This window comes from Synchiropus splendidus, chromosome 8 (genome assembly GCF_027744825.2).
Source record: "Synchiropus splendidus isolate RoL2022-P1 chromosome 8, RoL_Sspl_1.0, whole genome shotgun sequence".
Classification (NCBI taxonomy): Eukaryota; Metazoa; Chordata; class Actinopteri; order Syngnathiformes; family Callionymidae; genus Synchiropus; species Synchiropus splendidus.
Genome location: NC_071341.1, coordinates 19,474,537 through 19,491,454, shown reverse-complemented (window position 1 = coordinate 19,491,454; position 16,918 = coordinate 19,474,537). Strand labels below are relative to the sequence as shown.

General features: G+C 44.8%; 1 protein-coding gene across 1 annotated transcript in view; it reads left to right on the top strand.

The window, feature by feature from the left end:
• zgc:77784 (uncharacterized protein LOC402947 homolog) overlaps positions 1 to 16,918 on the top strand; it is a 61,190-nt gene that overhangs the window by 10,839 nt on the left and 33,433 nt on the right. Inside the window, exon 2 of the mRNA XM_053872044.1 lies at positions 4,909 to 5,235. Within this exon, the coding sequence (XP_053728019.1) occupies positions 4,909 to 5,235 (327 nt within the window). The remainder of the gene's footprint in view (positions 1 to 4,908; positions 5,236 to 16,918) is intronic.

The following is a 16,918-nucleotide window of genomic DNA, read 5'->3' as shown; positions in this document are numbered from 1 at the left end:
AGCAGAATGCTCCCGATTAACATTTTACCCACAAATCAAATCCTGCACGGCGCCTCCACTCACACTTGGATTTCTCTGCCTTGTTCTAATGGCCCATATTTATGATCCCTGCTGAAACCATATCCCCACAAAGGTCCCTGTTATTACTTGGGACGTTTATTTTTGTTTTTTTTTTGTTGTTTTTTTCTCCGCCTAAAGTGGGTGGACAGAAGCTGTTTTTGTTGAAAGGTGCTTTCCACTGTTGCCTTGCAATCTTCTTGTCAGAAAGCCAATATTACTGTGAAAATAGTCTCTCTCTGGAAGAAAATGTTGGTGCTGATCTCAAGGTGGTGTTGACTTTCTGCTGATTGCAGACCTGTCACTCAGGCAGGTCGCTGCTTGTCACTCTGACTACCTGAAGCCATTTGGTTTATCATTCCACTGGATTATAAGTTGGAATATAAATACACATTTAGTTCCCATAACAGTCCTCTCAGACTTTAAAGGCATTCATGAGGGATTCAGATTGAGTGGCGGGGACTTGTATAGCAGTACTATATACCAGCACTATAGCTAGTATAGTGCTGGACAAAAACAATGTTATGACAATATCCATATTAAATATCCATCCATCTCTTTCAATTCCCTTACCTGAGCCTGGTTTGTGGACGGAGCAGTCTCAGCAAAGAGGCCCAGAGTTGGTAGAAGCCTCCCTCAGCTCTTCTGGGGCAAACACACAGTCAGGACAGTCGCGAGGAAAAACAATGACCTGGCAGTGCTTTTGCAGTCGATACCTCCTCTGGAAAAAAATGATTAAAAGGGATTTTTTTTATCTTATAATAAGCACAAAATATATCTCTGCCAAGAGAACAAGTGAAAATAATAGCTAAAAAACCTTAGTGTGAATGATGTGAATGGGTTTTCTGGAAATCTGTATTTCATCAGTAAAGATTTTTTTTTTCAATTATCAGCTTCCATCCCTCTATAAAATACAGTGTTACCTCGGTTCTTGACCACAATCCGTTCCAGACGGCCGTTCGAGAAGCGATTTGTTCGAAATCTGAATCGATTTTTCCCATGACAATGAATGGAAAAAGAAATAATGCGTTCCAAGCCTTAAAATGGGCTTTTGTAGGAGTGAATGTAGAGTGTCTGCTGCAGGTGGCTGTTCCTCTATGTGTGTGGCCGCTGCATGTGGGAGGGGTTGCCGAGTGAGTGACGTCTCTCCAGAAGTGAAGAGGTGCCCGGTGCGTGTCCAGCTCTGAATGTGCGCTTCTGTGCAGTTTGGCTGTGACAAAGTCATAAACCAAGTCACGCTCTGTCCCAGACTCGCCTCATCCCTGTCCCAGCTCCAGCCCACAACAGGACATCAAACCCTGGAGTGAGCGCTCCAGCACCTCCCCTGTGACACTCTACCACGGTCCAGTGTGGAGACAGGAAAGGTTTTACACCTCAATATGAAGAAAAAACAGTCAGTAAATGTAGCTAACGGACACATCTGAATACAGAGGCTGCGTTATGAACAATAACAAAGCGCGTCGTGGGTCAGCTGATCGGTTCCGCGCAGGTTATGGTTTTTCCGGCTTTTTTCAGGGGCGTTCGAGTTCTGGATTTTCGTTCGAAATCTGAAGCAAAAAAATCTCGAAATGTTTGTTCAAACTCCCGATTTGTTCGAATTCAAGGACGTTCGAAAACCGAGGCACGACTGTATGTGCATTTTCTCATTGTAATTTCATTTTAAAAAATCATAATGCAAACATTCTATTTTCATTTTTTTTATTTTGGGCACCCCAGGTCTGCTTTACATGGCAAATAAAAAAACGTGTGTTCAGTATTGATATGGCACAGCTTTAAACATGTGATATGTGACATGGAAGCAGCACTGCATTGGCTTTGAGGTCAGTGATTTGGGGTTTTTATCTCCTTCATGTTGGTAGAATCTTGAAAGAAGTTTGTGTTTTTTTTGCGAGCAGAATCATTAGAAATAATAAATAATCTTTGTCTTTGTAAAGAATGTCTGAAACACCCTTATTTACACTGAGATTTATCTCTTAATATTAAACTATCAAAATGTTCTTCTACATACTTTCAGTCTTTTTTAAGATGGAGGATGTGACAAAAATGCTTGTTTAAATTTTCTGTGTGAACTACTGGCCACAGATGAGGTGGTACAGAGGTTTATTTTTCAGGTGAATGCCTCCACCCACCATATTGAATGTTACTGCAGGATATCACGACAGACTGTGACAATAAAGAGTTTACAGGGTATTTCTGAATGAAACATTGTCAGCTGAAGTTTTCGCGACTTCAAATAAAGTCCCATTTTCTGCTCAAGGTTCGCTTGCTGTTTGTTAGAGAGTGTCACAAACTGTGACTTCCATTCAACAGTTGGAGGTGGCAAGGACATCACAGACTGCGCTGACTCATCAATTACGTTGACGTTCACTTGCAGTGTAAAAGGCACTTCTTCGTGACTTCTGAGAGAAAAGCTGAATGTGTATGTATCACCTGACTGAGATGGTTGGCAGCCCATCATTACTCATTTTAACACCTGCTTTTTCTTGGGACAGACGGCGCCCTCTATGCTTGGGCTCAATGATCAACCTACCATTTGAAAGGTCAAAGCGTAGCATTAAGACAATTGCCAGGTCCAGTGTCGATGGAAAAGATGTTTGACTTTAATGACTTTAATTCCCATGATGATGTCATTGTTATCTTTTTAGTGATGTTATTTGTGATGAGAAGTGTAGGTACCTTATGTGACCATGTGGTAACGGTGCCATGAGTCAAGCTCATGGTCACATAAGGTACTGTATAAACCAAGTGAAGCAGTTCTATATGCTCAGAATGCTACTGTAGTTCAAGGTCACATGGGCTAGTAGGACATATACGCTCACTGAGAGTACATACGGAAGTATATACTGTGTATGTTTTTGGACTGTGGGAGGAAACGGGAGTGCCCAGACTAGGCTCCCCCTGCAAGCATGGGGAAAACACACAAACTCCACATGAATAGACTGAGTTTCCTCCTAACTGGTAGCGAACCTGCGACTGTCTCGCTGTGAGTTGCTAACTCTGACATTGCCCGGCCCCCACAAACCACCTAAGATTGAGGGGTGTCTTCGTGTGATATCAAGTCCCAAAAACACGTTGAAAACAAACGCTACCGTGAAGTCAGCTTGACAACTTCCGACTCTAGATGCTATGGCGGCTTGTCACTGCAGGTGATGCGTTTCTTAACTGACACTTCTGAATACAAAACCGGTGATGTGTTTCTATGGCAACTAATCTACACAAAGAGCTAGTTGAAGTGTTTGCATGCAGAAGAGCTGAAGGAGAGAAGCAATTAGAGAGTTTTCATTGTCAAGGTTCATCAACTGGAGTGTCCTGAAGTCTCAAACGAATTTATCGTACTGTTTTTTTTTTTTTTAAATAACGCCAATGTTTCCTTCAGTCACTGCTACTGGAGAGCTAAGCCACTTAAATTCCCCTTAAGGTCTCTTGTTGCTTCAGATGTAATCCACTTGAGAGAAGACGAAGGCAGTTGTGAGGATAGTACGGGGGGGAACTTCGTCGAAACGCGGCTTATCACCGCCGGGTGCCGTGGCTCTAAAGGCTCCTGTGCCGATATGATGAAATTTATGTCGAAGGATTATGAAAAAAGGTTGGAAGGATCGACGCAGTATTTTTGTAAACATTGTGTATTTTGTCAAGACGCTCTGGCTGGTTCAAGCAGCTGGATTAGCAGTCACATCCTGCATTAGCGATTTTTATTCTGGTTTAAGAGCCGCGGGTGTTAGCGCTCTGACGTGCTAGCTTCAGGTTTATACGTCGACCCCGGTCCTCATGGATGTGAAATCGCTTGATAAAAATACATAAATCTGCTTATGGTAGAAAAGTGAGGATTTAGCTCCGTGGCTTAGATTTAAGTATCATGTAACATGTGTGTCATGAGGTTACTCTGGAATGCTGCCCTCCCATGATAATGGAGGATTATCTGACAAACATGATGCTTCAGACCCAGCTGAACAATGATCAGCAGCACACTGACCATTTCTTTTTTTTTTTATTCGAGAGAGAGAGGTGGAAACCATCTGTTCCTTACAACCAAACTAAAAGCAGCACAATTTGAATTATTCATTTCTCTAACTGTACCACGTAGCATTTGGTTCGCCGCTAAAAGCTCACTGTAGCCCTTGAATCTGTGAGTTTTCTTCCACTCGCTCACAGAGCAGCGAGAGGAAATGCATCCCCAGAGAAAGAGAGAGAGAGAGAAATGGGAGTTATGTATAGATCCATATGTCTTATGACTGCTTCTTTGCAAACGTCTATAAACTGTCGATCTGTCTCCGGGCAACAATCCGCGCCATTAACGTATCACACGGATCGTTTCATCTGTTGTCCAGGTGAAATCTGTGAAAACACTCTGCCGAGTATTTTTATGCTCAAGCAGACAGACGTTTTGTCCGTTCCTTCCATCGGAATGCACGATGATCAATCGATTTGGCCACATGGGAGATGGTGGAATATATTATATCTTACCGTGAGATAACCTTCAAAAAGTTTCCTCCAACAAGAGTCTGGGGCATGATGATTTGGTGTCTGCGTTTCAACAGGATGCTAAACCTAGCCCGTTGCTGTGGGCGCTATCCGACCAGTTCACCTCTTCTCACCATGACCAGTGGTGGTTTTAGGCACAGGCGAACTGGGTAGCCGCCCGGTGTGGTGCTGCATGGTCCACGTAAACAAAGATGTCAATCCTTTTTGTCTGGAATGCAAACACTTGTGGTCCCCAACACATAGAAGTGCCTCACTATTTCCCTTGAGTTACGGTTATAGAGGGGAAGACGGGGTCCATCCATTGACATGTGGCGATGACAAGGATTTTTGAAGCATGGTAAAGGGCCTAACCGCATTCAATCTTCGCAGGGTCTCGGCCTCGGTTTGAAGACAGCCCTCCCCGGATTTTGGAGGACCCTTCCGATTTGGTGGTCTCCAAGGGGGAACCTGCCACCCTCAACTGCAAGGCAGAGGGCAGGCCCCCTCCCAACATAGATTGGTACAAAGATGGCGAGCGCGTGGAGACGGACAGAGATGATCCCCGATCCCATCGCATGCTCCTACCCAGCGGCTCCCTCTTCTTCCTGCGCATCGTACACGGCCGCCGCAGCAAGCCGGACGAAGGCGTTTACACCTGTGTGGCGCGGAACTACCTGGGGGAAGCCATCAGCCGCAACGCCTCGCTGGAAGTCGCAAGTAAGTCACTGTGCGCTCGTGCGTGTGCTTGATATAATCATGCGCCTGCATATTGCGTGTCCTAGATCTCCTGGCCTTTTTCGCGGCAGAGCTGATTATTCTTATGGAATCATACAAATGGCACAGTGGCACACGGCTGCGTAGGTGGATATTTCCTCAGCGTTTCAGGTCACGGTGACACCACTGGTTGATGTTTTCTTCCCTCCGAGCCTTTTTGTGTAGTGAATCACAGCCTCAAGGACACAATAGTCCGAAATGTTCCCGGCAACTTCTCTTTTTTGAGATGGAATGTGTTGAAATGCTGTTTTATATCCTACTTTTTCATATTCCTACTTCACTGCTATATTCTTAAAAACATATAAATGCGAAGTGAGTTTGGGGCTATAAAGTCAATAGAGATGCTGCTCACTATTCTAGCTTGAGTTGGATTGCATGGATCTTGGCCTCCCAGTCTGGTGGTGGACTAAGTCTCTGAAGTGTGGGACTAGTACCTCTACTCTTTGCACCACAAAGACAGCAAAAGCAAGTCCATTATGGCTCTTCAGTACGACATGAAAATGTCTTTCGCACGCTGAGCTGAGCGAACCAGAGCTATCTAGATACCCTGGACCTTAGGGACCTCTGGCCAGTCGCCTTGCCAAACTCAACCTACCCTTATTCAGCTGGGATTTTTACCCATTCATTCTCATGCCAAAGATCTCACATCTTCGCTCTTTTATTTCACTAGGCCCATGAGGCTAACATCCATTTAGTTGGGGAGTGATGCCTCATACTTCGAAGTTCGAAGAGGCATTTCCCCTACCTTTAGGCCCAATTTCCTGACTAGAACAATCTTTTTCAAGGCGCAACACTTGGAGCTGCTTTATTGTATCCCTTAGCTTCTTAGCTAAGAGAAGCTCTAGCCCCTGCTCCCCTGGCACGCTGGGAATAAGATATCCATATGGTCGCCGTTGTATCGTCTGCGGCTGCATCTGTGAAATGTGATGCTCAAACACGACAAATAGTCATGGGAAATATGACCCTGGAAATGTTGTTTTCCTCACAGCTGGCGGGTCAGATCCGCGGTCCAGAGGTTAATAAATGTTGCACATCCTTTGTTGCTGACCCACAGAAGCGCTTTATCATCCCGTCACCTGAGATTCCTGTGTACCGCGGGCACAGATCTATTTTCTTTGTGCCGAGGACCACGGCGGAGCAGAATGTGCTTTCTCACATCTCAGTGAAAGTGCAGTGAAGTAAAAAGCTCCCACTAGGAGTCGTATCTTTTTTTTTTTTTTTTCCTCCTCTCTCCGGGTCCACGTGCCGCCGTGTCCCCGCTCTCCTAATTGTGGCAGCGCACTCGGCCCCCGGGATGAACGCCATGAGAAATGGATTAGTCAGTGGTTTGATTAGGGACGAAGCATAACAGATTAGCGAGGTCGAATTGTCCTGGCTAAAAACACAAAACAGCAATTTGAGCAGAGTCTTATCTGGCACCATAGTGAGGCGAGCGCATGTGCTCATGCCTGGCTGACCTTAATTGTGTCAGCAACAAGATACAGAATCCCGCCACTGTAAGCAGCTGCAACGGAACGGAGCAGATATGAAGCAGCGTCAGGCTCAGACCACATGTTCCCAGTGCTCCAACACTACACTGTCTGTTGCAGGGGTTAGTCTTACAGAGGTGAAAATAGAGAGCCGCGCACAAACCCACTTAGTTCTCCTTGATATTAACAATGAATCATGAAAGGTTTATGTGTCACAGAACCATTTCAGCTTCATGTTCTCACCAACAAAGCTTCACCTGGAAAAGGAGGCAGTCGACTTATTAATCCAGGAATTCATTTTTCGGCATCAAAATGCTTTCGCTGTTTGCCAGTGAATGCGTCACGCTGCGGAGCCCCATCTCCAGATACGCACAAATTGGATTGCGACCGAGCAGAGACGATGAATCTGTTCTCTGATTAAAGGAGATAAATGACCACGTCATGATTGAATCCGCTTCAGAGAAAACTGTCTGTCATCCAACCAGCGGCCATAACTGAATAATTCATGTCTTTAACTTTGTGCACAACGTGACCAAATGCAGTGCGGCGGGGTTTCATCTTCCTTCATGCTCCACCTGTTGTCGGCGGTTGTCTCCGGACCAGTCGCTCCATCCAGCCTGGAACAACACGCCCCCCTCCTCACCCCCCCCCTCGATCGGCACCGGGGCTAATTGGGTCACTGTGTACCCCACAGTCAGCACCATATCACGCAGCGAGGAGGTGGGACTTTCAGACCACCATGCTGTCTTAACATATGCCCCGGCAGCCGCAGGCGCTTAGATTACAGTGCAGCCCCGGCTTGTTAATGGCACTAGAGCCTGCTGGTGATTTATACTTTGACCTGCGACTGAGACGGTGGAGTCAAGCTCCATTTTATTGACATCAATTACTCCAGCGTGAATAAATTGCATGCTGATCGATAAATGACGGACAGAGAATGGTGCAGTTGGAATATACTGTAATGTGCTCGGAAATGAAGACGGGTTTTAAGGTCAGAAAACACCTTAGACCGGGTCACAACTTCACCAAACCACATGGAGGGTAGCGCCCTGATGCTGCTACCTCGGCTGGCACTAGGGGGCTCCGGGTTCTCAAACTTGGTCAGGACTGTTTGGGCAGGTCATTTTGTGAATGTGCAGCGAGACATGCTCCGCTGAGTGTTGACATTGGAGGCCTCGCAACTAGGGGTGCACCAATACCCACTCCAGTACTCGTGCTCTTGCTCATGCTCATGCTCATACTCATACTCTCGCTCTGGCTCTCGCTCTTAGTCTTGCTCATGCTCATATTCTTACTCTTGCTCATGCTCATGCTGATACTCATGCTCATAAAATGGCTACTGACACCATGAAACCAATGGCACTTTACTGCAATTTTTGGCAGTCAGTTATGAGAATTTTATTTAAGTTTGTGTCGATACCGCAGTGTCACCCATTTACAAAAGAACATTGGAATGATGTTCAACTTACCGCGTGTATGGATTATAAAAAATAAATTCAAAACAACGTTATGGTTATTTATGTTATGGCCGAAGTTCTTGGTATCAGTCAGTACTCAAATGCACGCGGACACTACTGTTGTTGTGTGACTTCACAGTTCATTTTCAGATTTTGCGCACCATGCTGGTTAACATGTGGCAGCAACCCTGCTACAACTGCATCATGATCTTAATTTTATCTTTTACAGTTTTTACTTTAGGATGTTGTAAGAAACCTGTAGAAGTTGAAGAAACTTGTTAAAGTTCCTTCCGTGTCCCTTGCTGTACCGAAAATGTACCGAACCAAAGCTTTTAAACTCAGAACCGAACCAATATTTAACTGTTACCAGTTGTAGCTTGAAGGCCGGATTTGGATTTTATAAATGATCTACCTATGTAACTACAATCCCTCGCTCACACACAAGGCCTGGGTGGTGACTGAAAGAGGAAAATACTAACGTCCTCTTGGAAGCCAGCCTTGCAAGGTAAAGAGAATAAATGATATCTAGTTTATTTAGTAAATTAATTTTGTCATATCGCTATATGTTAATGGGTTTTTTGGATAGTTTTCAATGTAATATTTCAAGAGTTTCATTTAGTTGTAGACATTGTACAGGCACACAGGCTTTTATATTTAAAAAAATAAAAAGTTACCGCTGCTTCTTAAATGTAAATTTTGAGTCATTGTGCCTGGGAACTTCTGTACAATTTAAAAATAAGTTTGACCACCATTTCCCCAAATTTCCTTGCTGCGGTGCAAAACTAATGCTGAGGTAGCCGACCAAGAATAGTTTATTCCTCAAAAACAACCTTCTGAAAAATGTTTTTTTTTTAATGCCGCGAATGTCATTTCTGTGTTGTCCTTTTCGGTAACAGTCTCCGTGTGGCAGGATTAGAGTAAAGTAGGACAAATAAAAAATAAAACTTGGTCCAAAAGGCTTTATAGCCAGATGTTCCCTCGGACTCCTGATGAGGGATTATTAGGAAATTGCAGCTCTGTTCGCGGCGCTTCTTGTGCTCCTCCAGAGGGAATCCACCGATCTGCATCATCCCAGATCAACACCCCTGATTTTAGTCTTTATCCGCTCTCCTGGAGTGCTTTAATTGACCGTTTCCATATCTTAAATGGTCTGAAATAGTGCTGCTGCTGTGGGTTATCTCCAGCTTTGATGAATAAAACACAACATGTTTACTTCTGGGGCTGTTTCTCCAGTTGCGTGATATAATGGGAGGAGATAAACCGTCATTTGCCTCACAATGGAGAGTGTAAAGTGTCATCAGCTGTGCGAGTGGAAAATAATGAGCATGAGTGAGTGGATAGATTTTGTAAAATATAATCTGGTTGATGAGCGTCTCACTCGGCTCCTTGTCCTTGTGTCTTCGGAGATGGTGTTTCTGTGATCAGTAACTTTCATGAATCCTCCTGCAGACCTCACAGTTCTCACGAGAGCGGTTACGTTTTTTTGCTGGGCTGTGTTTATTAATATTTAATTGAAAGTCAAGGTCAAGGTAAGTACTCAACTCCTGTGCTTTACCAGAAGAAGGCGCTATGGAAAAACAATTTATCTTCAATGGCAGCAACAATGGCGGAAATTCTCCATCCTCCAGTCGCGATAAATTTAACGGCCTCCCCGACCACAGCCTCCTACAATGCTGCCTCCGTTTTGTCTTTTGTGCAAGAGCTACATTTTCAATGCTTCTTACACTGTCGCCATTTGGAGTTTGTTGTTGTCATAAACTTTCACTATGTGCTGCTCCCCCTGGTGGATATATTGGTGAACAGCAATACCAAGGCAAAGAAAGCGTGGAAGTGATCAGTGACGGTAACATTGTTTGAAACGGATTGTTTGAAACGGATAGGCACAATTTCGTATGTAAAGGGAGCGTAAAGCTTCTAGGTGCTTCATTGGAGTCAATGGGGTGAGAATGTGTTACCAGCCCAGAGTCAAACGTTTATGACAACAACAAACTCCAAAACCAACATGGCGGCTGTGAAGAAGGATTGACAATGTGCCTCTTGCATAAAAGATGAAACAGTGTTGCAGGGGGCAGTGAGGCTGTTAAATATTTCGTGACTGGAGGAAGGAGAATTTCCACCATTGTTGTGTCTTCTTCGTGTCTCATTAGAGCTACATATTGGTTAGTAACAGCAACACTGCCCCCTGAGGTTTCCGGTAGTACTGCTCTGTTTGGTCTGTATCCGTAAGCTTTGTAGAAACATACAGAAATGTGGGGGAAATTAATGCAGAGCACGGACAGAAGGCTCCGTCTGGATCCGTATGTAACATTGAGTATAAACGTGGGATAAACTGGCGTGTAAGACGTAAGCCAACCATGGATACGACCTGATGAGATTCTAACACTGCGTCGACTGGTTACTTTTATTTCCACCATCAATTAATCCGTTGGTGGATATGTGATGACAATGTTTTGCTGGAAATAAACTGGAGTTGAACAACAACAAAAAGAAAGTACACGGCCAACGGTGATGGACAGAAGGCTGTGGACCAGTATTTGTGGGACAGTGGTCGAAAACTCAGTGGGCAACTGCTCTGAAACAGCTGCAGAGTGACATTGCTTGGCTCTGATATCTATACACGATGAAGGAGAGAAACAAGGGTTGACTTCAGATTTGAATAAAAAGATGGGAGCTCTGGTCTGGTGTGAATCACTTTCACTCTGGTTCTGAATTGTCTCCCTGTGAATTCCACTGACTGTCGTCATGTTTTTCACTTGCAAGGTGGGTGGCATCACGACCAAAGGCTGCCAGTTACACAACGCTGAAGGAAAGAGAAGGTTACATTGTATTGAACTTAGAATCCAATTCATGTTGGCGCAGTGAGTTTTAAGAGCAATCGTGACTCCCGGTCGATAATGGGTTGATAACACCTTCTCATATCATCTTCTCTGCACGTACTTCCATGTTAGCGTTTCCTCCTGCTCCATCAAATGGGTCAATTAAGACGCTCCGTGGTCTCGCTGCGCTGCCTCGTGACCCGTGACTCCGTGCTGCACCCCGTCTGCCGACTGCCACTATTTTCCTAATGACTGTCACCTCGCGTTTAGCGGGAGCCGTCTTTCCCTCCTTCAGTCTGTCGCGCACGTTGACAAGCTTCTGTCAAACACACAGGTGATGCCAGCTGTAAAGTCATTTGCCCCGCGGAAGCTTTGTTTTCCGTAAAGTCGCAGCTTGTTAGGAGGGAGGCGAATCAACAATATGTTAATCCGACTCAACATATGGTGCTGGCTGTGCTCTGCTCACATTATTAATAACTTTGCTGTAAGAGTAAACAGACATTTGAGACAATCTGGCATCTTGATGATTCTATAATATTACATTTATTAATTGGGCTGTTTTCCTCTCCATTATTTAATCATTATTATTATATTCTACATTACGTTTTCCTCTGACTCTGGGCAGATTATATATGATATATCAATAACAGCTCAGTCAGAATACATAGTTAATAGTCAATAAATACTTAAATTATTTAAAAGTTTAAATTATTCTTTGCAAATAAATGGTATTATAAATCTTTATTGCAAAATTTAAATTTTTTTTTTTTAACATTTTGCAAAATTTTTAAAACATTTTTAAAACATTTTTTAAAACAATGAGGTGAAAATGGATTGTTTTTCTTCCCTCGAACCTGTTGTTATCAAAATGTTCATTCTGTAAATGGTGATTTGGCGGAGTCTCGGCATCTCATTGTTCATTGGTTTAGAGCAGAGTTCAAAGTTCTGCACCAGACAGACTTTTCTGAAACTATGGTTGATCAGGAAGGCAAATTGGACTTCAAACCTTGGACTCTTGCAGCTGTTGCAGTGTACTATGGGACGTGAACTGTGAAGTGTGGGAGCATGCCGTTTATAGCACTTTAGGAAATGTTGTTGCAGCTATTTGGAGGCGAGGAGAGAGTGTTGGATGAGGAATGGAATGACTTGGGTTCGTGGATGTGGTAAAGGATCGGTGCGAGTCGGGCTGCGCTGACAGGAAATGCAAAAGCAAAAAAGACGCAGACGAAATGACGGACGTCATATATTCTAAATATTGAAACAGAATGCGACCCCTACATCAAGTGTGAAACTCTGGCTGGAGGGCCATGTGGCCGGCTTTAAAAACATATGGTTGGCTCAGAATTCAATTGAGGAGCAAATTAAAGCACATTAAAAACGACCTCATCTCCTGTGCTGCTGATGTCAGGAGCAATGAACATTACAGGGCTCAGGCTTTGGTGTTTCACTGGCTGTTTCCCAGCGAGCGTCCATCTGTAATTGAAATGAAAAATGGATGCAGATAGAAGGGATGAAGGAAGGTTGGTGCAGTTGTGCTGGAGGATCATTTATTTGTTTTTGAGCCGGAACTGTGATACTTTTATCTCAAGTTTGCCTCCAACGTATTACTGGTTTCTGTGTCCATAATGTGTCTAAAATGTTTACCCCTTGTTCGAATGAGTCTGACACAACTGAAGACCCCTAAATAGTGACACCTCTGCTGATCTCGACAGGGAACCATTTGAGCAGCGAGTGCTGGAGAGGAGGACTATAAGGATCTCCTAAATCCAAACTCCATTCCAGAGCTGAAAAATGATGGGCCGTCAAGGCCGATTTCTCAGTTGAGGTCACTGGGGTGGAAAACAAATCCTCAGCGCCCCAGGATTTGATCAAGAAATACTGAGCGACTTTTGAGGGACAGTCTGGGCTGACAGGTCCTCCTACATAGTCAGTACCAGAAGAGACAGTACTGGGTCCCTTCATCAAAATGGGGGAAGATGAATGTGTGCAGAGGCTTCGCTGCTGTTCTCATGTATTGCCTTCACGACGTTTACTCGAGAGGAGAGGTGGGTGCTGACACCGAGGACTGGATCTCCGTAGCCGTCAGCGGTGAGTGTGGCTCCTCTGGTTAGATGTGTGCACACAGGGAATAGAGTCAGACATCTGACTCGAACTGCTGGCCCTCTTCCTTGTTAAGCATTAACAGGTGGCAGGCTTTTAGCTAGGAGGGCGTCTGGGCGTCTGCAAGACATAAAAAAATGGACATCCAATTCTTGACCGTATCTATATGCCGCCTATACCATACCTGGCGGCCAAGCTACGGTCGAGAATTTGGCGTCCATTTTTTCATGTTTTGCAGACGCCCAGACGCCCTCCTAGCTAAAGGCCTGACAGGTGGTCAACTGTTGAGGTGTGTTACGCCGAAACATTTCACCAAAGAGGCGGATTCATCCTCCTGGACAACTGGGATCGGCGTCTTGAAGTGGCAGAACTGTTGATGAAAATAATAAGAGTTTTGCTGTTGTTTAAGCGCGATGAAAGCGTGGAGGGATCTGTGAGGATTTGTCTTCACTGTGGCGGGGTCACGCCTTAGCTGCCCCCCGGGATCCTCGTCCCCAGTCTGAGCCGAGCGAAAGGAAGGGAGAGAGCGAAGGGTCCGGTGGAGGAGATTATCCGGCCTAATTGCATTATATCAGAGGAGTTTAGCTCGGGACAGTAGCCCCCGAGGAGTGTGGCCTCTTGCTTCAGTCTTTTTGACGGTTCACGCTGGGATCCTCGGCTCATACATGCTTTTTAGCGTGGCGGGCTTTCAAGCCGGAGCAGGGGGACATCACATTAACACGGCTTCAAAGTGCCTTCTTTTTTTTTTTTTTTTTTTTTGCAGTTTGTGTTGGGCGTTGTGTTGTGTCAGGAATGTCTCGCGCGCCGTGCCATCTGTGGATGTACGTCTCTGCTGATTTGTGTGTGCTTCAGGGATTAGCTCTCTGCCCGCAACTTTTTCACTTCCGTCGCTGAAACAAAGGTCTCAGCAGGACTCGCAGATGGAGCTCTAAAAATACGAGTGCTTTCAAGGAGCTCTTCCCCCCCCAGCAGAGGGACAGGCGGCCAGGTTTGGGTCACTGGGTGGACTTGTGGCGTCTAACACTTCTTTTAATTTTGTTCAATGCTGCATTAAAGCGGGCGGTGACCCGCCTGTTGTACCGTCCCGGGGCCCCATCGGCTCCTGACTCACCCATCTGGGCACGTTTGAGATCTTTTTACCGCATTAGTGGTGATTTTTCCTTCCACTATGTCTGCAACGGAGCGGCAGATTTTACCTCTAAATCAATTTACAACGGAATTTAGAGCGCGCCGCAAGTTAGTCAGCTGCCCTTCGATTCTGAAAGGACACGCGCTCTGTGCCTAAATGTCAACGCGCACAAATCCAGCTCCCTACTGGGCTATAAATAAAACAAATTGAATCGAAGTGAATCCCCGTCCTCTGCGAAAAAGTAAGCTGTATTTAATGAAACCTTCCTGGGAGTGTTTGATTTGTATCTCTTTTTTTTTCCGAGGGGAGTCAAAGAGGAAGGTTAAATGAGGTGAGGCCTGTCGACTGTGGACCTGAGGGGAAACTCAGCCAGCTTGACTGAGTTCCTGGAATATTCATAGCCTCCTGCCCAAGACAATTACAGCACAGAGTGAGAAATGACTTTCCAGCTTCAAATACCTTCAAATGAAATTCATTTCAGACACGGTTCTGTTTGAGATGTGGGTGTTGATGCGCCGAAAGGCCGGAGGCGCTGTTGACGCGCAGCGATCGGCCACGTCGGCCGATGATGAACGTGGAGTGAATGTAGTTAAGTCCTCAGCCTGATTGGCTTAGAGCAAATCTACCTCTTAGTTAAGACGATTTTGGGTGGATTAGATTCATGTCACCGACTCGTAATTGGTGAAGACTGACTGAGTGAGTGACTGGCTCAGTGGAGGATGGAAGACGAGTGGTGTTGAAGGGAAGGGACTGGAGGGCGAGCCTCACCAACCTGGGTCTGTCCTGTTTGATATAGAGTATATTTAAGGGGAAAAATATAGGCACACTTTTTATTAAGGAACACAGTAACCATGTACCTCTTATAGCTATGTGTGTTAGCAGCATATCAGACAGTTGTTAATCATTAAAAGTACTTATTTACGTCTTGTCCAGCATGTACTCATGGATGGAAATGAAGGGTTTCTGTTCATGAAATTATTATTAATAGGTGTTGCCAAATATGCACTATATTACTTCGTATTTCTGTTTTATTAAAATAAAAGCAGATCATTTTTTTGGCCAGGAAAAGGTCCACTGTCCGCTGAAAGCACCAGTGCAGCCCACTTTTGGGTCCAGACCCACCAGTTGAGAACCACTGGTTTAGAGCGCATTAGTGCTGTGGTCCAGACCACTGAGACCAAGACGTTATCAAGACTGGAGAGCACAGGGACCGAGACAAGACCAAGATATTTGGAGATCATGACCAAGATGAGACCAAGATATGATGAGGTCGAGACCGAGACAAGACCAAGATATTTGGAGATGAAGACCAAGATGAGACCAAGATATGATGAGGTCGAGACCGAGACAAGACCAAGATATTTGGAGATGAAGACCAAGATGAGACCAAGATATTATGAGGTCGAGACCGAGACAAGACCAAGATATTTGGAGATGAAGACCAAGATGAGACCAAGATATGATGAGGTCGAGACCGAGACAAGACCAAGATATTTGGAGATGAAGACCAAGATGAGACCAAGATATTATGAGGTCGAGACCGAGACAAGACCAAGATATTTGGAGATGAAGACCAAGATGAGACCAAGATATGATGAGGTCGAGACCGAGACAAGACCAAGATATTTGGAGATGAAGACCAAGATGAGACCAAGATATTATGAGGTTGAGACCGAGACAAGACCAAGATATTTGGAGATCATGACCAAGATGAGACCAAGATATTATGAGGTCGAGACCGAGACAAGACCAAGATATTTGGAGATCATGACCAAGATGAGACCAAGATATGATGAGGTCGAGACTGAGACAAGACCAAGATATTTGGAGATGAAGACCAAGATGAGACCAAGATATTATGAGGTCGAGACCGTGACAAGACCAAGATATTTGGAGATGAAGACCAAGATGAGACCAAGATATGATGAGGTCGAGACCGAGACAAGACCAAGATATTTGGAGATGAAGACCAAGATGAGACCAAGATATTATGCGGTCGAGACCGAGACAAGACCAAGATATTTGGAGATGAAGACCAAGATGAGACCAAGATATGATGAGGTCGAGACCGAGACAAGACCAAGATATTTGGAGATGAAGACCAAGATGAGACCAAGATATTATGAGGTCGAGACCGAGACAAGACCAAGATATTTGGAGATGAAGACCAAGATGAGACCAAGATATGATGAGGTCGAGACCGAGACAAGACCAAGATATTTGGAGATGAAGACCAAGATGAGACCAAGATATTATGAGGTTGAGACCGAGACAAGACCAAGATATTTGGAGATCATGACCAAGATGAGACCAAGATATGATGAGATCGAGACCGAGACAAGACCAAGATATTTGGAGATCATGACCAAGATGAGACCAAGATATGATGAGGTCGAGACTGAGACAAGACCAAGATATTTGGAGATGAAGACCAAGATGAGACCAAGATATTATGAGGTCGAGACCGTGACAAGACCAAGATATTTGGAGATGAAGACCAAGATGAGACCAAGATATGATGAGGTCGAGACCGAGACAAGACCAAGATATTTGGAGATGAAGACCAAGATGAGACCAAGATATTATGCGGTCGAGACCGAGACAAGACCAAGATATTTGGAGATCATGACCAAGATGAGACCAAGATATGATGAG